The following is a 21,742-nucleotide window of genomic DNA, read 5'->3' as shown; positions in this document are numbered from 1 at the left end:
TTACACCTTCATTTATTACAGAAGAGAGAACACTGACAAGAATTTGCAAATTACCTACCTAACACTGACCAATGCATTGATGTCGGCACTATCTAAGTTCGATTACTAACCTGCCGTTAGTAAATCAGTATAATTCATGGAAATCTCGTTGTCTGGCCTAGTTATGGGTACCTTTCTTCATATTTACTGTCTATTTACAAAGACTGCCAATGTGGGACTCATTCTTAAAACGGAATGTTTTGTGAATTAAAATAAAACATATCATTTCATTTAACACATTTAATTACATTTATATAATATATTCATTTATATGCCTTAAGCTACGTACAATCAGTGCGAATGTAGTAGCCACATCGCTTACACGATTTTCGCAAAAATTCCAAGTTTTCATAATAAAATACTGACAATATTAAATGTCTCTAAAATGTTGTATATTTAATACTGTTGTTTAAAAACATTGAGCAATAAGTACAGACGTAATTTGAAGATTTTTTTTATATAAAAAGGTAGTTACAAAAAAGTACACCTTTATGAAACAGTTTACATGTGCCCAATTATTTTTAATTGCTGGTAACTATATTGAATACAATTTCTCATGACTAGCAACACATTTTAAAAACAGGTTTTTTAACATGCCAGTGACATAAATTTTGAATATTTTAAAATACATTACAATTGCAAATTAGTTTTCTAGTTTATGTATATTTTTAACTGTATTTAGCAACATTTAACATCAATAATTTAATCGCAAAGTGGCTACAACATAAATTCTACATCTAACATACAATATACACAATATAAATATGATAAAAATAGCAAAAAATATCACTTACGTTATAAACATCTATAATAATAAATGGACTTATTTCTGAAAAGTATAATAACACTGAAAATCTTGTTACAACATCAAAATTATTGATAAACTTTCATTTTAAGTTTTATAAGACATTTAGTCCTGATATGTACCTTTTGAAGTAGTTTGCAACAAGACTAGCATGTGCTTAAAAGAACACAAATTAGGATTACTCGTAATTTTAATTTTGATTGATATAAACTAATCCATTTGTCCAAATTTTCGATGGCTATGTCTAGTGCTTTAAGCAAAATAGTAATTTCAAGACTTATAATTTCTAACAAAATATATAAATTTCGTTTTTTTTTATAATATACAATATCTTAGGACATATTACAATGCCTACATTTGGAAATTTTAAAATCGTTCAAGTAGCTAAGTATAGTATTGTCACAAAGATGGACGCAGGTGGACACCAAAAAGCTTATTAGAAAAAAAGTTTCTATACAACATACCAAACAGTCTACAGTACAGTCAACAGTTAAATATAAGAATTAAGAATACAATTAAGGTTTTTTTTTTGCATGTAGGTACTGGAGCGGGATTTTGGCGCCAAAGAATTTTATATAACGCAACAAATCCTTACGATCCTTATGCTTCGGTTCCGACCCAGTGAACGCGTATCTTTAACGCACAATAATCTGACTGTTTATTAATCTTTTATAACCTTTAACACTTGATAAATATTCGTAAATATTGAGCAAAATAATTGTACAAAGCATATAAACTGAACAAGCTATTGTGAACCTTATTCTGTTGTGCTACAGTGCACTTTGCAAAGATGAATGACTGGAAAATTGGTAAGGACTAATCTTGCATGTGGGGTGTAAATAAAAACTATTGTGTGAAAAGTCTATCTGGAATTGAGGCATGATGCATTTAAGGACTACATTAAATTCATTCCTTTTAAATGAAGATTGGATCCTAGTAAAATTTAGATCTTCACTTTGGTCCAATTCATGAACAATCATAGGGAAAAGTCATCAAATAGATGCTTTAGAATAAGGAAAGTTTTTTTCCACAAGTTTTTCTTGCCAGTTGTAATAATATGTAAGGTTGGTAACACTTTGTCTATGGTATTGGTAGTTTGTCATGTGGTACAGGATCAGTTCTTGTATTTATATTTTTCACTCTTATCTGTCTTTTGATTCTGATCACTGCTCCCACAGGGAGCCTGATCTCAGTCCGCTGTCCACTGGAATCAAGAAAGAGTATAGCATTATAGTACCAGTCCATCAAAATTAATTTAGTCTTAAAAATTAGAGGAGCTGTAAAATAGAATGTAGTAAACTTTAAAATCTTAAAGACAACTAACAAATGCTTATTTGAAACAAACACCTTTTAAAATTAATGGAGATACTAAAAAGTCTAAACACCTACTTTTTCAATAACTTGATAATGATATAGCATACCTTTAGTTTGTCTTTAATAATCTCAAGTCAACGCTCCTATCAAATGATATGCTGGCTGGTAATAATCTTAAACTAGAGTAATTCTGCTACTAACCTTCAATGCTGCACCTCCCTGTGAACTCAGCTCCTGCTCCCTCTTCTCCATCTCCTCACTCCTCTGCTGCATCCGCTTGACTTTCTCAATGTCTTTGATGCCGCGCGCCGCGTCCTGCGCAGCGCGACGCTCAGCCGCCTCACTCTGCTGCCGCCGTCTGGTCTCCTAACAACATAAAACAAAGAACATTATAGAAGATACACGGAATAACAACAATCATAAAGTTTCGTCCCAATGACATTCAAAAAAACTATTACTAAACATCAAGACAAAAAAAATGTTCTTCATACCCTACTCGAAATTAATATTATTTATGCATGCTAAATGCGGAAACTTGTTAAGTATTATTAAGTGTCAAATTAAAAACCAGTTTTATTAACTTTTCATCAGTCTTCTTGATACAGATCACTTCTAGAAAGAATAACAATTTCGTAAGATTTCATTATCAACGTTTGGACCAAAGGTGCACGTGAAATGTGACCACTTACTGCGTCAGGAGTCAGTATTTCTGAAGCTGAGGGTCTGCAGCAGGATGTAATGAGCCCCATTTCAAAGAAAAGTTAAGTTTTCCGAACAAAAACATAAAAGTTAGAGTCACACTAATCTTATCAATAACAGATACGTCAATTACATCTGTCTAATCTGACGGCTTTTTTTGCGTTTAGAAACAATAGAAACTGCTTACTGAGTTATACAACCTGTTGTGTTCGAAAACAGTTTGGTTTATTTATACATCTTTCAAGCTGGCACAATAGATTTTTATTGTGGATAAAATGAAAAAAGAACTATGACATTCTAAAAATGTCAAAATAACATAAATTATACTGTAGTGTAAAGTGTATACTTTAAATAATATTAGTATTGCATATTTTAAATAATAATACACAAAGCCGTTTTATTCTAATATAGCACAAAAACGAACCATTCGCTTCCAAATCCAGTGAATGTTAGCCATGGCAAAGAAACCAAACCAACCACAAAAGTAAGTTTTTGACAAAATATACAATAAACCCTGCAAAAGATATTTATCAAGCCAAATGGACACGCGTAAACAAAAATAGGAACTGGCCTAGATAAGTTATTGATTTTTCGACGTGACCAAGTTATAAAGTAGGCCGGAGACAGTTTCTAGAAAATCGTTTCTTACTTACTATTTTGTAAAGTCGATCCACTAATAGCGATAGAAATAATAATTTGTCATATTTGTTTAGAAATTAGGTAATTATAAGAAGTTTGCTCCTGAAAGTAAAAAATGCGGTAAATATGTCTCTGTAGAGGGTTGACAAGTCGATCGACTAAAGTTTCTTACGACTTGCGAGTAACATTAGTCGATCGATTAAGTGCACCACTAACGCAAAGTACATTTTGCTCAGGGACTGTCGATTTTTGTGAAATAAATTGCTAATTGCATATTACAAAATGCTATCTCGCGTAGCTTTGCGTTCAGGTACGTGTTAGAAATAAGTAGAGCTAAAGATGTAATCAGAATAAGGTAATATTGTTTAATTTTTAACCTTAACCCTGGGTTACGGAGGTTTATGTAATCACTGATTTGACGGGTGCCACCGTATTTACAGGATTTTTATTCGTACTATTTGCTGTATTTACAGTATTATTGTCAATAGAGAGAGCTTATTAGTCGGTATTGATGTCGTCCCTGTAGTATTTAGAAATTAATTTAATATAACCTATATTGTATTATGTAGGCAGCAGCTGATAAAAATTCTATGGTTATAATTTTCTGATAAGACCTTCATCCCTTGACTTGAGGAGCCACTTATCATACCCTTACATCCCTTACTTTGCTTCCTGTAATCTGGATATCAGACATAAAAGTAACTGACCAACTATTTTCCTAACTGACCAATTTCCAGTCTTACAGTTAAATTTATAAAATAATTGTAGCTTTTAGTATGTACCCTATTATATTATGATTATGATGATATATAAAATATCTGGGGGCACGGAAGTGCCCCCGCAAGTCGAGCAAAAAAAAGCGGCACGGCCGTAACATCCTTTTCTCGAAGCAATTCGGGCTATTTTTGACACCCCTATAATTTCGTTGTGGATAAAACAAGAAGCCTGGATTTTCAGCAACTAATCAGTCATTGTATAAACACGATATATTTAAAATTTCAGTCAATTTGAACCAGTCGTTTAAGAATGACAACTTGTTAAAATTTTGAATTTTGTCACTCACTGATTCACTGATTCACTGACTCACTGACTCACTGACTCACCGATCATCAAAAGTCTAAGGTACTTCTAGCAGACTTAGAAGCTTAAAATTTAGAATACAAATAGGGTTTAGTGTCTTAATCATGGGAAAAATTTAATATTTTCTAATTTCGGTCCAGTTTTCTAAATTCACCAACTGCAACAATAACTTTGTAATCCCATATAAATGTATAAGATTACAAGGTTACATTTGCAGTTAATGAATTATTATTACTGTAGAAAATAAAATAAATAGGTGTAAATAGGTACCTACTATATGAGGCATAACGGGAGGGGGTAAAGGGTGGGTAAGAGTGTTTAGCCCATGAAACTTAACAACATTCCCATAGGAAAATATGTTGAATTATGAAAAAAAAACGTCTTTCCATACCAATTGGACTTATGTTCGCTCTACAAAAAGAAGTGAGATGCCATCAAAAACATTCTGTAAAAACCTCAAGTCTCGCCGTAAAAAGTTGTGAGATCTATATAATACCAAGTCGATTAATCTATTTAGTCTCTACTTAAAGGACCTTCTGTCTAAAGTTATTACGTATGTTATTATCATGCCAATTTAAAAAAAAATACCTTTAAAACAAATAGATCGACTTGGTCATCGCAAGAAAACACAAATTCGCCATTAACATTTCAGGAGCATTAACTTCTCGTCGTGCTGTGTGATACATACTAATAATCAAATCAGGCGATGGCCAGGTCGGTCTATTTGTTTTAAAGGTATTTTTTTTTAAATTGGCATGATAATAACATACGTAATAACTTTAGACAGAAGGTCCTTTAAGTAGAGACTAAATAGATTAATCGACTTGGTATTATATAGATCTCACAACTTTTTACGGCGAGACTTGAGGTTTTTACAGAATGTTTTTGATGGCATAATCAGCTGACTTGTTACCCAATTTTAAAATTCAAAATTCTTTCCAAGTATTATTAATCTCTTACTTCCATGGTTTGAAAAAAGGAGTTTGCTGCCTTCATATGGTTATATGTACAATAAAGATCTGTTTAGCATTAAGAAAATACCATGCACAGGGTGTGCACTACTTTACTACACTTCAATTGACCTGGAATCTTTATAGCTGTGTGGATATTGTTGTAACTCATTATGTGTGACTTCCACAGCTGCGGCGCGACAGTCCACATGCACAGCGCTCGCGGCGCGCGGCTCGGCCACCGAAGTCGGCGGTGCGCGCGATGAGAAGAACTTCCCCAGACCAGTCAGAGCTATTGAACCTGGCAAAGTCCGTCTCGGATTCCTGCCTGAAGAATGGTTAGTTTTCCACCATAAATATGATGTAATATATCTTCTAGGTATATTTTAAGCTAACCACATAATAAATTTTATTGAGGTGATAAAATGTATAGCGTCTGAAAGACTAACTTTAGTGTGATAATCATTACCTTTATCAAAATTTTATATAAATGTCTGACTATTAATGACTTCTCTTTCATTATTTTACTTATTGTTTCCATTCTGCAGCAGTTCTTTGCCCAACATGACTATATACCACTATCTAGTTAAGTTCTGTGGGTGTTCACATGAACATAAATTGCTCCAGATTGTCTTTGGCTAAAGCTAATAACAAGCCTGAGCAATTGACCACAATTTTTTTTGTTAAACTATTTATTGCAGTATGTATCTTTCTAAAATTACAATATTTTAGTTTGCTCATCTTCATTTTCCAGGTTCCAGTTCTTCCACTCAAAGACCGGTGTGACTGGTCCGTACACATTTGGTGTTGGTCTGGCCACATACTTGTGCAGCAAGGAGATCTACGTCATGGAGCACGAGTACTACTCCGGTCTGTCTCTGCTCCTCATGGTCTACATTGCCGCTAAGAAGTTCGGACCAAGCATCGCCTCTTGGTTAGACAAGGAAGTTGATGTGAGTAGGAATTTTCTACCAAAATAGTGGAAAGAAAATATGTCATTAGAGTCACAGAGTATTTTAGTCAATGCAAAACAAAAAGATATAAAAAAAATATAAAGAAAACAGTCAGTTCATTTTATTAATTGAAATGGCTGTTTGTTTTGTATATTTTTGGCCCTCATTTAGTTGAATCCATTAGTATTTGTTTTATATTAAGAGTCAGAAGACATCTTCTAGTTATTATTATAGCCCTATTATAGTCCTTGAAAAGCTTGTTATGTTGTTAGACCATCCTTTAGCACAACCTGTAATATTTTCCAGGCTATTGAAGGCGAGTGGAACTCGAGCCGCACGGACTCGATCAAGGCGCTGGAGGAGGCCGTGCAGGCCGAGAAGACCGCTCAGTGGCGCGCGCAGGGCCAGGAGTTGCTCATGGAGGCCAAGAAGGAGAACGTGCTGCTGCAGCTCGAGGCCGCCTACAGGGAGAGGCTCATGAACGCTTACTCTGAGGTAACACTATTTACCTATTTGTTTAATACCTCATATATGTATTTACCTGTTGTAAAATCAGTCTCAAGGTTCATATCTTTGTTGTTGTACATTACAGTTAATGTTCGGGTCTAAATTACTTTTCTTTTTTGTAACTTACATTACGGTATTGGTTTTACCGCAATTTTATTGAGTTATTCATTGTAATGTGCCAATTTGATTTATTAAATTTTATCTTTTTGGCTCAATCATTTGTCATTTTTTTAATCCGATGTTTGTCTCGCACACTAGGTGTTTCGAACAGAACAGCTTCCCAATAGAAGAGAGACTCACTACATCAAGAGAAATAACTAATAAAACCTTTTTATCTCCTCAGGTTAAGCGTCGCCTCGACTACCAGCTCGAGAAGTCGAACGTAGAGCGTCGCCTGGCGCAGAAGCACATGGTTGACTGGATAGTGACGAACGTGACCAAGGCCATCACCCCCGACCAGGAGAAGCAGGCGCTGGACCGCTGCATCGCCGACCTCGCCGCGCTCGCCGCCAGGAAGTAAACACGTGTAGATTATTTATCATTATGTAATGTAAATGTAATAAATCATGGTTCGAGTTAGCTTTTTGACTTTTATTTTTATTCATTAAACCTAAAGAAAATAGTAACAAAACGGCCTATCACTACTTCTGTATAGTTAGAAGCTGATTTCATACTCAGCTTCTAACTATACAATTAGACATATAACGTAAACTACATAACTATACGTTATAGCCTAACCTGATGAAAAAGCTGTTGGAGTATATCTCAAGAAAAATGTCTTATAAACTAAAACTTGTTTTCAGAAACCAGCAAACTTGTCAAGCATTTTGTGTGCCTTGTTTTTTGTAATTATATGGTTCTTCTCCACATAAAAATATCTGGAGGTGGGTAGTAATAGGTCAAAGATAAACAAGTACAAGTTATGTTACAATGATTTATTTTACAAATACAATAATTAGCTGGACACAACAGTTCTCAGTTTAGTATGTTATGGCGATAGACCGCCTCGAGTTAAAGCTTCCCTTACTTTATTGCACCTGCACTGGGCTGTCACGGATGCTATACATACAATACAAATACATAATACATACAATACACTGTTTACTAACAATGACATGGTCTTACAGAACTACTAAATTCATTTACTTTTATACATCAAGAGAGTTCACAATATCGATACCAAGTAGTATTTATAACATTTCAAAAAACATGATTTATTATCTATGTAAATATTTCACATAGCAACACTCATCCAGTCTGGAAAAAGTTTTAGAACATCGAATATTTTAGTCTTTTTAGACGTTTCCGCTATAAATAGCCCATTATTTTACACATTTACAAGCATAATAATTTACAACATAAATTAATTTGGAGCCAGCGCACATCGAACATTATAAACCAGATTGCAATTAATTGTATATTTATTATATTAATTATAAATTATAATTATACTGTAGTTCACAACACAACAAAATACTGTTACTGTACAATATATTGAAGTCGCTAAAAATAAATTAATGTTGATTGTAGTACACGTATTTAGTAGACATTATGTACGGAAAGAAATTTGATCAATAATTCACAAACATGAAATAAATAAAATCATAAGCTTCAGTTTCTCTAAAATTGTATAATTATGCAGTTGGCAACCCACGAATTTATACTCTCGGGGTTTCTATATCTGACCAAACTTCTTGCCAGTACAAAAAAACATTACTTAAAATATCTCCTAAATATAAAGCTGATAAAAAACAATTATTGTTGCCATCTCTCTCTACGGATCGCTATAAAAGCTAAATCGATATAAAATCATTGTAAATACGTATCAAAACCCACATGTGCACCAACTAATATACACGCTTAGCAAAAAATGTGTAAAAACCAATACTACGATATAAAAATATATATCTCTTTTTAAAATTAACTTACAAAAACTGTGAAGTGTTTGGTTTGAGGTGAAAACTCAAGCTGTTGTTGCTATACAGATAATATACACCATGTACAATTAGGTCGATTAGATAAATAACATCTTTCAAAAGTAACTATTGAAAATTTCAAAAAGAATAGCCCATTAACACCTTAGAACATTCGGAATGCTTACGACTAGAAATTCACGGAGGCAGTTTCAATGTTTAGTAAAATAATAAGTGAAGATTTTCATTGCAAAATGAAGGTTTCAATCACTTTCTCACCTCTAACCAAATAATTCAATTCATGATATTACATTTCCGAACTGTGCTTTTGCTTTATGTATCATTTGTATAAAAAAGAACAAGAATAATACGCTGATTTTTACAGATCAAACTATTTAGAAAAATTGTTAAAAAGAATCAACTTTATACATCGATAAAATCGACTAAAATCTCTATTGAACACTTATTCTGACAGAGGTAAAATGACTAATTTTAATATTATTTTAGTTTATTTTTTTATACAAATGATACATTCAAAATCCATACATACTAGCGCTAACCTAAAAATAATTATCGAACGACAAAAAAAGTAACAAAAATATTTTATACACATTAGTATTTGGTTTCTAGGCGTCTAAACGTACAAATATTTAAAAATTTCATATAAATTTTCACACGTTTTATTAATAAAAGTGTTATATTCTTAGAGCAGTCGAAAATTAATTAATTGTGATACAAACGCCGGCTGTGATCGGTTAAATAACAATCATGATTACAAACAGTGATAGAGAAAGTAATGAGTATTATAGTTTTAGACAGTTTTAGTTTAGCTGTAGTATCGTGATTATACTTATAGCAGGGTTCGAAGTTATATCTTGATAATATAAATCACAAAATAACAATATGTGAAACCAATCTCTTTTATAATCAGATTAATATATCTTTCGAATTAATGAAGGAAAAAGTTAATTCAAAATGAACCTAAATTGTCCGTATTTATGCAAAAAGCAACCACACGACAATTTTTTAATTTTAATTTTTAACGAAAAACTAATATGAAGTAGTCTAAAACCTTATATGTTGTGTAAGTAAATAATTATCCCGATAATTTCGAACCCTGATCGTAATCTTCAGTTACTCACTGCTGTAATCAGAACAACATACCTAAACATAATCAATTCCCATTCCTATAAAAGTACAGTCATAGAAAAGTGCATAATATAAAGACGCTAACCAAATATAAAATTGACCTGTAAATAATTGTCGGGATCATATCCCTCGAACATTGTGCATAACAACTATGCTACGAGCACCATTTTATGAAAATTGTGCTAATGTAACTACTGAATGTGATTATTCCAAAAGATTTTTACACAAACAAAAATCTTCTTTGTGCAGCTTATAAAAATCGCGTTTTTTATTTTAATTTATTTACTAAGAAAATCTGTAAGAGTGTTACAAAACAAGCAGTTGTAAAAATCATTTTTTTAGCTACCAGTGATAAGTATGAAAGATAGAAATTTGTTCCATAGGAGTCCTTTATTTTTTTTTATTTGTCGATATTTTGTTTTTAATAATTACAGGACTCAAGAATGCGCGCAAAATAATTTGATTTCAAATCAATATTTGAAATTAAAGCCAAATGTTAAAGCAATATTTTGGTGATATTTAGACGTAGGCTACTTCAAGTATGGCACCGTAGTGGAGAAACAAATAGTACCAACATTGTTACATACAAATAAATACGTGGAATCATATCATATATTATATTGAAGACAATCAGAATATCAACAAAATTAAAAATAACTTTATAAGTTTTACGTTCCTAGTCTGACCTTTCAGTCGGTCTTGTAACAACTCTATAATGATATACAATTATTTTTAATTATTTCAATATTATCAGAAATATAATAGACAGAAATTATCACATTTATCCTTACTCAAGAACAACATAAAACATGAAGTATCTAAAATACGGAAAATAAATATTCTTATAATTATGTAAATAAGACAATTTGTATGCTTTACATAATTAAAACTAGAAGTAGAAACAGAGATGTTGATAAATATTAATATTACAACCCAAGAATGTATTAATTAAAGATGTACAAACTACTACAATTATTTGGCCATTTTACACAACATCAATAACCTTATACACTCCAAAGATTTATGTAAACATAAAACAAAGGAAATTATCGACTAACATTTCATAATCGGTACATCTCTAATGAATAAAAAAAATATCAGAAAATAAATAGACAAACTCTTTCTCAGTAAAAAAAAGTATCTTCGGAACGGCGCGAAATTTGAATGTAGAACTCACCAAAAATGAATCGTTTGTTACAAGATGGTGCATTTTTTCTTTTTGCCGCTGCCATATTCTGGTTTGAGGTTGGCTCGCTCGGACTCTTGGAAGATACGTACTAGTTTGACTAGCTCGTGGAAGGCCTGGTCGACGTTCATGCGTGCCTTCGCGCTGCACTCGATGTACGGCACCTTTAGCTGGCGCGATAGTGACTGTGCCTCCTCTAGGGATACCTGTAAAATATAAAAAATGTTTATAAGAAATCGTGTGTAAACTGCTTGATTTTTGACCTCAACAAATGATTTTATGACATTATTATGCTTCACTTCCTACGCTGAGAATCGGTTGTGCACATAGCCATCATAAGTCATTGCTGTGCAGCGCCTCATAAAATATCGGGTATAATAATAAATAAAACCTTTTCGGGAGCCTCTTACATATTAGTTGAACTGCAAAATTTTATGTGGTTTCATCGAATAAGTTATACAATAATATGATTGATTTGTGTCAATGTCGGTACATCATGACGAATTTCATCGTAGGCACGTAAGGTCGACAGTTACTCATATTGGCGACATAAACAACAACAGTCCATCACGTCACTCATTCATGTTTACACATAAATATAATTGAATTAACCATATAATAATATTGTTTTTAAATAAGTATTAAGTAGGATGTTGAGCCTTTTTCCTACTTTCAATTATATTACCTTTAATGGCATTAGGCTGAATTCAATTAAATAGGACTAACATTGTTAATGGTGAATGGTGACTGTATTTCTTAAATCTCAGCCTACACATTCGGGTATAACTTTACGCGACATTTAAAAAAAATACTCGAAATATAACAAGGATTTAATGTGGGTGTCAAAATATTGATTAAATTCTCGGTATGTCCTCGCTCCATTCACTGAACATAATAAAGTAGCAATACTGGGAAGTATTCCTCTGCCTGTGACTAACTTGATGATGTCATAAAATAGTCATCTACCATATGAAATGGGATATATTTTCTTATTTACTTATGATTTTTACAGAGTTATACCATGACATCCCACTAGATAAATAAAACCCATTTAAGACCCGATACATTAAAATATTATGTGTACGCGAGAGTTTAAAATCGTTGTTCGATAATGTAAAATCGTAGAATTCCATACATGCAAGAGACGAATGTATGGTCACATTTTAAATCGAAAGAAACCATCAAATTTATTTTTTGTTATTATTCAACAATAAGTACACAATGATTGTAATAATAAATAAAATTAGTTTGGAGTTAGTGGTTTCAGTAGTAATTTTACTGTTTTCATGGATAAAAATGCTTTTGAAAATGTGACAGAGAAAACATAATAATATATATTATTTAGTGCATAATGGTGGTTGCTATATTGAAAACAATATCTTAAACTGTAGTAAGTTGTTGTTATTTGAATGTAAGTGCATTTGCAGCGATACTTGACCAGGCTTAACATTTGACGCAATCAGATAAAGTGTTGATAAGATAGCAGTTACGATGTGTCTCAATGTTACGTGACTCTGTATTTCATGTTAATTTACTCAAAAAAAAAAAACATACAGTCGAATTGAGAACCTCCTCCTTTTTTTGAAGTCGGTTAAAACTGTTTCCCATATCTTCACCTTAACTGTGAAATGACGGACACAAATAATGCCCAGACTTGTAGCAAATTGTTTTTGAATATTTAATAACCTATAAAACGATTTTTCCATTTCTCTCGACGAGTGGGTCATTGGCCACTCCTAGGACACCTGCACCAATCCAATAGTCAGAGGCTTGAACATAACTCAACCAAAAGCATAACATAGGTAAACACCCTATTAACTGATGAAGATGAAGCCCTAATTATTTCATATTTCAACCAAAAACCAAAGAGTTAAACTTCTGACTACTGGTAACAACAGTCAAAATTCTTTGACATCGGGTGACCGATTTAACGTGTCTTTCGAAATACTCGGAATGTACAAAATCGTCACCCATGCACAGGATAAACCTTAACAAGTGTAGCTTAACCTCAGAAATTTGTTGTTCCTAAGCCGAGCTCATGAGCTCCTCTAGTATTTTACATGGAGCGACTTAAAATTATTCAACAAGTATGTTTTACTCACCACCCTCTGGTTCTCTAAATCAGCCTTGTTCCCCACCAGCAGCATGGGGAACTCGTCCCGGTCTTTGACGCGCAGGATCTGTTTGTGGAACTTGTACAGCTCGTCGAAGCTCGCGTGGTCGGCTACGGAGAACACCAGCAGGAAGCCCTCGCCTGATCTCATGTACTGTTCGCGCATCGCACTGAACTCCTCTTGACCGGCTGTGTCGAGAACTGCGGGGGAAAGATTCGTGTTATTTTTTATTCTTCTTAATCAATTCTAATTTGGACACCTATCTGGAAGGGTGGCAGGAGATGGCTGAGGATAGAGACCGGTAGAGGAGTTTGGGAGAGACCTTTGCCCAACAATGGGACAGTATAGTATAAAAAAAAAACGATTCTAAGATAAGTGGGTGTTCAAAAAATGTGCATTTTTTATTTCATCTATTAATTGATAGGAATGAGAATGAATGGGCAAGAATGTCTAGGCCATTTATTTACCATTGTTTTTGAAAAACTATTTTAGTTATTTAATTTAATTTAGACTTTCTAAACATTTTAGTATGTTGAAAATATAATATAATATTATCTATCTATATGTCAAATATCACACAATACCAGTACATGTGTAGTAATAAGATATCAATTATATTGCCAGCAGATAGAAACATCTTTTCTCATGCAAATAAACTTTCACATGCACAATAAACAAACATCACGCATGAATTATAATTAATTGCTGAATTCAGATCTCAAACAAGATAGCATTTGATTCTTTACGACTCATCTTAAAGTGGCACAAGGATGGAACAATGCAGTCATAACAATTTATAAAATATACTCTAGAAATAAACTAGACTAGCTCTTGCATGCCACTTGCCTGCATGAAACTATTTTTAAGGATAAAAAGTATCTTATGTGTTACTTAACTTATACATAATCTATAAATTTCACCTTTATTCTTACTGTAGTTTTAACAGTATAAAGTTTTTAAAATTGAAATAAACAACAAATAGATATACAGCCTCACAAATCTTTCCTTAGTTATTATTTTAGTAAGATTCTCAGACCTTCACTTGCAATCATTGCTTTTTCCTTACCAAAATTACCTTAATTTTTTCCTAGAATATAATCTAATTGTGCTGTAAAATGTAATCTAAATTGGTTCAGCCATTTTAAACAAAAATATCGTTTACACATAAACACTTTCACATTTAGCAGTAGAGACATTTTTATCTGATGTAAAAGATATATTTTGATAATGAATTTTAGATTGTAGTGTTTGGGTATGAGTCTCTATGTATTTATAACTAATGTTCTAATATTGCAAATACAAATGATTTTACTAAACAGATGTCATGAGTCCATTTAAAAGCTTGAAAATTTAAAATTTCGAATAAAATTGACAGACTGACAGAATATAGGTAAGGTTAATTTTTTTATGGATAAATTGGCTATAGGCGCTCCCGCCGCCTGGGCACTAAGCAGAGAAGGAGGCAACACCTTGGTGGTATAGTGGGTAGGCCTAGCCTTTCTGGTTAGGAGAAGTCCACATATGATCCCCGGGCATAGGGGATGCAATTTTATACATTCCTTAAGTAAAAAAAAGGGTTGTTATTGCAATGATAAAGTAATATCGCAAATAAAACCATAACATTTGGATCCTTGTGAGATATTATTTTGACTTCTCTCTTTCTCGAGTTCTAGCATTCAACAGGTTGATTAAATCGGTGAAAAATTTGTCGATGACTATAAATTTATTTGTGACTTCAAGACTCAGAGAACAAGACACAAGATTGAATCATACTGTAATTATTTTGGTACTCGAAACAGAAAACTATGTTTTTTATTCACAGAAATTGTTGTGACTTTGCTAATGACTTTTATTATACCTAATGTTTTGTTCAGGGTTTTTACTGAGTTTATATTTTAGCCAATTTTAGTAGATTATTAAAATTATTTCTCCTATAGGGAAGTTTGCATTCATTTAGGTTTTAAGTATGTAGGTATTAGTATTTATTATGATAGTAGATTTTATAAGGGAAAACCACAAACAATTGGAATAAACAATAAAACTAGGAAGTAAACAATTATAATTACAATTATTATTAAGGATTGTACTAAGTGGCATTCTTGGGCTCTGCCTACCCTGATGGGAACAAGAGATGATTTGATAAATCTAGTATACAACTATGTACAAAATACACATAGTTCTTGATGAATCAGGCCGCATGTAATGTTCTTTTTTAAATTTCATAAATCGAATAATAGAATACTGTTCACAGGCTACAAAAAGGGACTAAAAATAAAGGCCTTGTTTTTAAACCATGCAAGTACAATTTAGTAGCAATTATGCAAGAACTGATGGAGGTTGTGCCCTTGATAGTTTTTGTCACCACATAATTAGCTTTCTTTGAAACACCCACAATATTAAAACACCAGGATGCCATAACATTGAGGAGATACTCACTGTCCAATTTAGCTGGCACATCATCAATGACACACTGCTTTGTGTAGCTATCCTCAATGGTGGGGTCATAGTCTGTCACAAAGTAGCTCTGGAACACACACAAATAACAGTTTCAGCACCAGATGCGGTGACGCCAGTGGGCGGAGTCGCCTTCAAACAGGCCTTGACATAGACTGCCTTAGATACACTATTTATAAGCGTGAACGCATTACATTACTACAAGGATCCACTCGACCGTTTCACACAAACATTACAGGAATACCTAGAATAATCTAACATCTGTTCCGTAGGCGTATCTCATCCAAATACAGCGATAAATACCTGAATAAATTGTATTGTGATTGCACTTTTTCCCACACCGCCGCCGCCGACTACGACGAGTTTGTATGTTTGCGCTTGGTTCGGTCTATCGCCGGGTCGCGACATCTTGATATTACCCGTTATAGATGATCCGAAATGATTATTGTTATAAAAATAGTCTAATTTCTTTAATTTATGACAATCAGCAGCACTTCACTGAAGATGACTCAAATGCGACTGCGACAGAAAATCAAACGCCATGAAACAGAGAGAGATAGACGAATACGTTTCATTACCAAATAAATTAAACGTGAAAAACAAGTGTAGAGCAATTTCTGAAACCAACAATTACCACCAAATAGCGGTGGATATATTGTAAGAGAGAGTATTTGTTTCACTAAAATTTAAATCAGATTGTAGGAATTAAAATCACTTTTGAAACAGTTATTTTTATCGTTTAATCAAATTTTCTTGCATGCAACAGAACGTAAAGGTCAGATGAGTATCGATGTTGCCATTCAAAGTCGTTTATTTCTATATTTAATGTAGGTACATTTGTTCTCAAATTTATATTTTGTTAGTTTTATGATAGTGCCAAATAAATAAAAGTACGTATAAGAAATAAGAAACGTTTGCGATGCTTATTGCAAACATTTGTCATTAGGGATTTTTTACAATATGCAATGACTAGTTTTAATGTCAGTGTGCTGTGAATGACAATGACATTTGAATCCGTCAATGTCAAACTCAAACTGTGGAAGCCGTTTGTGTTTTTGTGTGGTTGTTTCCAAAAAACTAAATAAAGCGCACCACGTAACTAATACAATGTTTTCGACAAGTTCGCAAAGAAAGTTCTGGACATTTAGCGACGAGAACGAACTGGCAAGGTTGCGGGAAAAGCACAATCTCACATTCATTTCGAAGCATGGTTCGCATATCGACGAATATCAACGATACAATTTCTTCCTATCACCAGATGAAGAAAGGCTGCTACTGAAACAGTATGAGCTGCATCTAAAAGAGTTTTGCAAGCGTTTCAGTCCGCCAATGCCGAAGGGTGTCATAGGCACTGCGTTCCATTACTTCAAACGGTTTTATCTTTACAACTCATCAATGGATTATCATCCGAAAGAAATCCTGGCCACTTGTGTATACTTAGCGTGTAAAGTAGAAGAATTCAACGTGTCCATCGGCCAGTTCGTGGCTAATATCAAAGGAGACAGAGAGAAGGCGTCTGACATCATTTTAAATAACGAATTATTGTTGATGCAACAGCTAAACTATCACTTGACGATTCATAACCCTTTCAGACCTGTCGAAGGCTTTCTAATTGACATAAAGACGAGATGTAGCCTAGCAAACCCGGAACGACTAAGGGGAGGTATTGATGAATTCTTAGAAAAGGTATTTTTGACTGACGCCTGCCTCATTTACGCTCCATCACAAATAGCATTAGCCGCTGTACTTCATGCAGCGAGTAAGGAGCAAGAGAACCTTGACTGTTATGTGACTGAGATGTTATTCCGACACGCTGGACAGGACAAACTGGCTATACTAATCGAAGCAGTCCGTAAAATCAGATCTATGGTGAAAATGGTGGAGAGTCCGGCTCGGGAGAAAGTGAGGCTGATTGAGAAGAAGCTGGATAGATGTAGAAATCAGGAGAACAATCCCGACAGCGAGATATATAAGAGGAGGATGCGGGAACTGCTTGACGAAGATGACATTCCTCAGAGTAGTACAAGCAGAATGTCCCTAGATACTAGTGGAGTCTCCCAAGTGCTGTCACCTTCAGCTTCGTAGATAGGTTTTTATATTAACTTGTTATCAGTTGTGTGGCTAATGTCTCTAATACAGTGAGTTTCTGAAATAAAGTGGTTTTAATAAAATAAGATCGGATTAATGTAAATGAATAGATAAATTTGACTAAGTTTTGATTGTTTTTACTGTACTTAAATAACAAATTTTGGAATCCTCAGATGCTCATACAATTTTTTAAGTGGCAAAAGATACTAAGAATGTATTCTAAGAATTGCTTTAAGTTGATACATTATAATATATCAGTGTTTGATTTGTCTATTAATACTAAATACTTAATAGATCAAAGTAAATTAGCCTGCTATGTAAAAAACATTAGCCATATTACTGCCTGTTATGTGATCTTAAGATATTATATTAAATGGAAAGGAAAGATTTTGTCCTGTTTCACTAATAAATTACAATGACAACAATTGTGTTTACTTTTATTGACTAAACTCAGAGACCATTATAAGAAAGAACTGGAGATATGTTTCCAATTCTAACACCATTTTTTTCCACTTCTGTAAAGCAGATAAAATTTGGACAGTTGGTTTTCTACTCTTGCTGTTATTTTATCTAGTAGATAAGTTATCTGGTACTTATTAAAAACTTATGAATCTGGGCATCAATTTAAAAAAATGCATGGATGGTTCTATTTGTCTGTGTCTGGTAACTTGGACAGTGTTTTTTTTATTGTACTGAATTTTGTAAAAAAAATTGTCAAACATCTACATTATGTACTTAAGCCTGCATTTTATTTATTATTTATTTTGGATATAAATTCTGGCAATACTGTCAAAAATATGCTAAATGATCTTATAATAAACTTAAGATTTGCAGACGAAATAAATTTTATATGAATTGGAAAATGCTTTTCTATTTAACCGATTCCGTGCGGAGGTCTTTTTAGCAATCTTTAGTGCCTGGCGTCAAACAAAATTTCCATGATGCCTCTGGGGCACCAAGCGCCAGAGACTTTGATGATGCCCCTGAGGAATCATCCGCCATGAGTTGTAATTTTTAGCTTTTTCTCGTGTTTCCACTTGTTAAAGAATCATTTGCCATTGTGTATTGGATGTAAGCGGTTAATAAATTCGTTCAGTGCGTTTTAAAGTGACAATCTGTGTGTTTTTATGGAAATGGAAGGTGACTAACTAGTTTTTATCAGCTGTTGTAAACCTTCGGGCATTATTTTATGGATATATTTATTCAAAATTATTATAAAGAATTTGTTCACGTACCATTTTATTTTCTATATTCCAGTGTTTTGCAAATCACATAACCGAATGGGAAGTCCGATTCTAATAAAACAAAAATATTCTACTCGTAACCGTACGTCGTACTTACCTACAAACACTTACTTAGAGTGTTTTATTTGGATAAGAATGTACCGAAGTGTATTTTTATTGATAAAATATCTATGTCTACCTCTTTAAAAATGTGGATTTTTGTTAGGCATTTAATTGACAATCTTTTTATTTTATTGTAGAGTTACCCAGAAAAAAAGTGAAATATATTCCTCAGTCAGAAGTCGAAACTCAATGCGACGATGACGACGTGTTTTATGAGAATTCACAAACTTATGACGATTGGAAACCAGAAGTGAATGAGGATAGTGAAATATAATTATAATCAATAATAAAATGTGTCTCGACAACTTGGTTTACAACCTCTGAAGTTTGCTTATTTACGTAATTACTTGAAACGAACACCATAGGCATGATATTGGTGACAAATAAAGACACTTTTATTTACGGGACTCTTTTGAAAAATGTCGTTTTAGCCGAGTTTTTTATATTTTAGTTTTGTATCCTCTCGGGCACCATACGCCATACGCAATAGATTTACATGGTGCCTGTGCGGCATCATCCGCACGGAAACGGTTAAGTTTTCCTATATTTACCTTATTATTAGTGTAACTCGATCTGTATAATCGCGGCCATATTTAAGTTATGTTTTAGTACGACTCTACCCTATGTATCAATTCTCAAATGGCCCAATAGTGGTGAATAGCGTTTTAAATTAAACTATGTAGGTATCATTAGATACGGCTGTCCATCTGAACAGTTTTTCATGCCGATTACTCGTTTTTTTTTAGTTATTTAGAAGTGACCCCTACCGCATTAAGAATTGCTCTTGCGTCGAGGGGAATTTTACAAATATGCAAATAACGGACACAAACTACAACCAGACCCAAAACAATTATTCCGTGTGAGAATCGAGCCCGCGACCTCTCAATACACTGGTGGTGATCACTTTAATCACTGCGCTACGGAGGCCGCCAAACCACATTTCACTAATAAATTGAGCGATTTCCGTAGAAGTTTTCGTTATAAGTAGTTTTGTGTAAAGACAACTTATAACACCGCCCCAAGCCCGTGTTGGTCGCTAGTTTGAAATAAAAATATCACATTATTAATGAAGCATTTATTTCAATCTTTCAACAAATTGACAGGCACAGTGTGGATCCATTATTACACATACATAATATAAATAATAACTACATAATTCATTTATTTGTTAAAATTAATCTTCCATCATAACTTGCGGTGGTCTTTGTGTTAAGTTTGTCAAGGTTTCATCTTCAAGGCTTCTGCGTCTGGCAAATTATGAACCGCTCGGCCTCGTTCTGTAAATTAAAAAGAAAATGATTGGCACACACTTTTGATATGTAGGTATATATTTATTTTCGTGCCTGCAAAATAGGTCATAAATTATCTAGAAGTTTCGAATACTTTGAAAACTTTTTAGTCATGAGGTACGATTTTGTTCCTTCAGGTATGAGTATTTAAAATAGAACTAATTGCTCTAGCTTCGATATCAATCTATTTGTGTCACTGGTTTGATTTCTGAGCTAAGAGAAAATATTTAATGCTGTTGTTGCTATCATACTGATGGATAGAAACGGGGATCCTGGAGCCATTCCCGTTATGAGTGACTAATTATGTGTTCTTAAAATGTCTGGAGTTAACATAACTTACTGATATGCAGGTGTCTTAACTTCGGCATATTGCCCGAAGCTCAAGTATCAATGTAGGTACCAAGTAACGACAAAGAAAGATTTAAAAATAACAAGTAAGTCAAACATACCTGAATTAACTTGTAAATAGCAGCAATAGATTCATCATTTCTGCAAGCCATGGCGGCCATTCCCGATCGTTTCCCGCCGCCCCAACTGGAGGTGAACGTCAGCTGTCCTTCAGCAAACATGCACAGACAAGCGATCAGTACGATAAGAAAACTGAGTTTATGCATCTTGTAGTAATTAAATTGATTAGTTGACTGGTTGAAGTGTGGATGAATTGTGATATCATTGAGAGAAGTCCTCACCCTTTTATAGTGGTCAGTTTGTCATGAGTAAATTAATGAAGCCGTAGTTTTGATTGCTTGTTTGACGTATGAGAATGAGGGTTTTTGTTATTTTTACTTGGCCTATTTCTGGAACAGTCTAAATTAAAAGCATGTATTATATTTAGATGGATAAGTATTTTCCAAAAAATAATTATGTGTGTTGGGGGGTATAGGTACGACAAAAATAACAAGGCCTCGGGTTTGTTTCGTGGGCGGAGCAAAAGTTTTTCTAATTTATTAGGACTAACTGTGCCTAAATGGCAAAACCCGAGTCAGTATATCCCATACACCTCTGCCTACATCTTCGGGTAGGTATAACAAACTTTATATAAATATAAATAGCTTCCGAAGCTTGGATCTTAATTCGACGCAAAGGTAGAGCTCGGTTCTTATATGGATTAAATTAATATTAGTACGTGTGATGAATGATATTATTTACTTCGCGGTTCTTTGTCCTAAAATATTTATCAAGCAAGTAAAGCTAGATACTTAAGTTTTGATTGTTTC

General features: G+C 33.5%; 5 protein-coding genes across 6 annotated transcripts; 2 read left to right on the top strand and 3 right to left on the bottom strand.

The window, feature by feature from the left end:
• Positions 1-270: 270 nt before the first annotated feature.
• On the bottom strand, positions 271-3,426 carry Svip (small VCP interacting protein). Of its 2 annotated transcripts, none has more exons than XM_076128710.1 (3): positions 3,282-3,426; positions 2,360-2,524; positions 271-2,048 (listed from the first exon to the last, which is right to left on the bottom strand). In XM_076128710.1, exons 1-3 carry the CDS (start codon positions 3,312-3,314, stop codon positions 2,034-2,036), a joined length of 213 nt encoding a protein of 70 aa, XP_075984825.1. In that variant the 5' UTR covers positions 3,315-3,426; the 3' UTR covers positions 271-2,033. The 2 variants fall into 2 exon arrangements, with proteins under 2 accessions (XP_075984825.1, XP_075984824.1); XM_076128709.1 differs by lacking the exon at positions 3,282-3,426 and adding an exon at positions 2,848-3,115.
• A 223-nt stretch (positions 3,427-3,649) lies between these two features.
• ATPsynB (ATP synthase subunit b, mitochondrial) lies at positions 3,650-7,566 on the top strand. Its single transcript, XM_076128629.1, has 5 exons — positions 3,650-3,806; positions 5,717-5,864; positions 6,281-6,479; positions 6,786-6,974; positions 7,330-7,566. The coding sequence occupies exons 1-5, from the start codon at positions 3,779-3,781 to the stop codon at positions 7,504-7,506; spliced, it is 741 nt and encodes a 246-aa protein (XP_075984744.1). The 5' UTR covers positions 3,650-3,778; the 3' UTR covers positions 7,507-7,566.
• Positions 7,567-7,906: 340 nt separating this feature from the next.
• Ras64B (ras-like protein 2) lies at positions 7,907-16,322 on the bottom strand. Its single transcript, XM_076128446.1, has 4 exons — positions 16,106-16,322; positions 15,785-15,872; positions 13,337-13,548; positions 7,907-11,440 (listed from the first exon to the last, which is right to left on the bottom strand). Exons 1-4 carry the CDS (start codon positions 16,208-16,210, stop codon positions 11,243-11,245), a joined length of 603 nt encoding a protein of 200 aa, XP_075984561.1. The 5' UTR covers positions 16,211-16,322; the 3' UTR covers positions 7,907-11,242.
• Positions 16,323-16,806: 484 nt separating this feature from the next.
• CycH (cyclin H) lies at positions 16,807-18,700 on the top strand. The gene has a single exon (XM_076128728.1). The coding sequence runs from the start codon at positions 16,823-16,825 to the stop codon at positions 17,885-17,887; it is 1,065 nt and encodes a 354-aa protein (XP_075984843.1). The 5' UTR covers positions 16,807-16,822; the 3' UTR covers positions 17,888-18,700.
• Positions 18,701-20,315: 1,615 nt separating this feature from the next.
• Positions 20,316-21,175, bottom strand: LOC142982274 (adipokinetic prohormone type 1-like). Its single transcript, XM_076128698.1, has 2 exons — positions 20,975-21,175; positions 20,316-20,513 (listed from the first exon to the last, which is right to left on the bottom strand). Exons 1-2 carry the CDS (start codon positions 21,137-21,139, stop codon positions 20,469-20,471), a joined length of 210 nt encoding a protein of 69 aa, XP_075984813.1. The 5' UTR covers positions 21,140-21,175; the 3' UTR covers positions 20,316-20,468.
• Positions 21,176-21,742: the final 567 nt, after the last annotated feature.

Source organism: Anticarsia gemmatalis, chromosome 21 (assembly GCF_050436995.1).
Source record: "Anticarsia gemmatalis isolate Benzon Research Colony breed Stoneville strain chromosome 21, ilAntGemm2 primary, whole genome shotgun sequence".
Classification (NCBI taxonomy): Eukaryota; Metazoa; Arthropoda; class Insecta; order Lepidoptera; family Erebidae; genus Anticarsia; species Anticarsia gemmatalis.
The sequence above is the reverse complement of the archived record's forward strand: the minus strand, read 5'-3'. Positions and strand labels throughout refer to the sequence as shown.

Bases quoted from the DNA above. Each gene is read 5' to 3' on its own strand.
- CycH (XM_076128728.1), top strand. From the start codon at position 16,823: ATGTCAAACTCAAACTGTGGAAGCCGTTTGTGTTTTTGTGTGGTTGTT.
- ATPsynB (XM_076128629.1), top strand. From the start codon at position 3,779: ATGCTATCTCGCGTAGCTTTGCGTTCAG. The intron at 5,865-6,280 runs GTTAGTTTTCCA...TTCATTTTCCAG, and splicing joins GGATTCCTGCCTGAAGAATG to GTTCCAGTTCTTCCACTCAA. The intron at 6,480-6,785 runs GTGAGTAGGAAT...AATATTTTCCAG, and splicing joins GGTTAGACAAGGAAGTTGAT to GCTATTGAAGGCGAGTGGAA.
- Ras64B (XM_076128446.1), bottom strand. From the start codon at position 16,210: ATGTCGCGACCCGGCGATAGACCGAACCAAGCGCAAACATACAAACTC. The intron at 15,873-16,105 runs GTATTTATCGCT...TGTGTGTTCCAG, and splicing joins TCACAATACAATTTATTCAG to AGCTACTTTGTGACAGACTA. The intron at 11,441-13,336 runs GTGAGTAAAACA...TATATTTTACAG, and splicing joins ATTTAGAGAACCAGAGGGTG to GTATCCCTAGAGGAGGCACA.
- Svip (XM_076128709.1), bottom strand. From the start codon at position 2,907: ATGGGGCTCATTACATCCTGCTGCAGACCCTCAGCTTCAGAAATACTG. The intron at 2,525-2,847 runs GTAAGTGGTCAC...TTATGTTGTTAG, and splicing joins AAATACTGACTCCTGACGCA to GAGACCAGACGGCGGCAGCA.
- LOC142982274 (XM_076128698.1), bottom strand. From the start codon at position 21,139: ATGCATAAACTCAGTTTTCTTATCGTACTGATCGCTTGTCTGTGCATG. The intron at 20,514-20,974 runs GTATGTTTGACT...TTTAATTTACAG, and splicing joins CTATTTACAAGTTAATTCAG to AACGAGGCCGAGCGGTTCAT.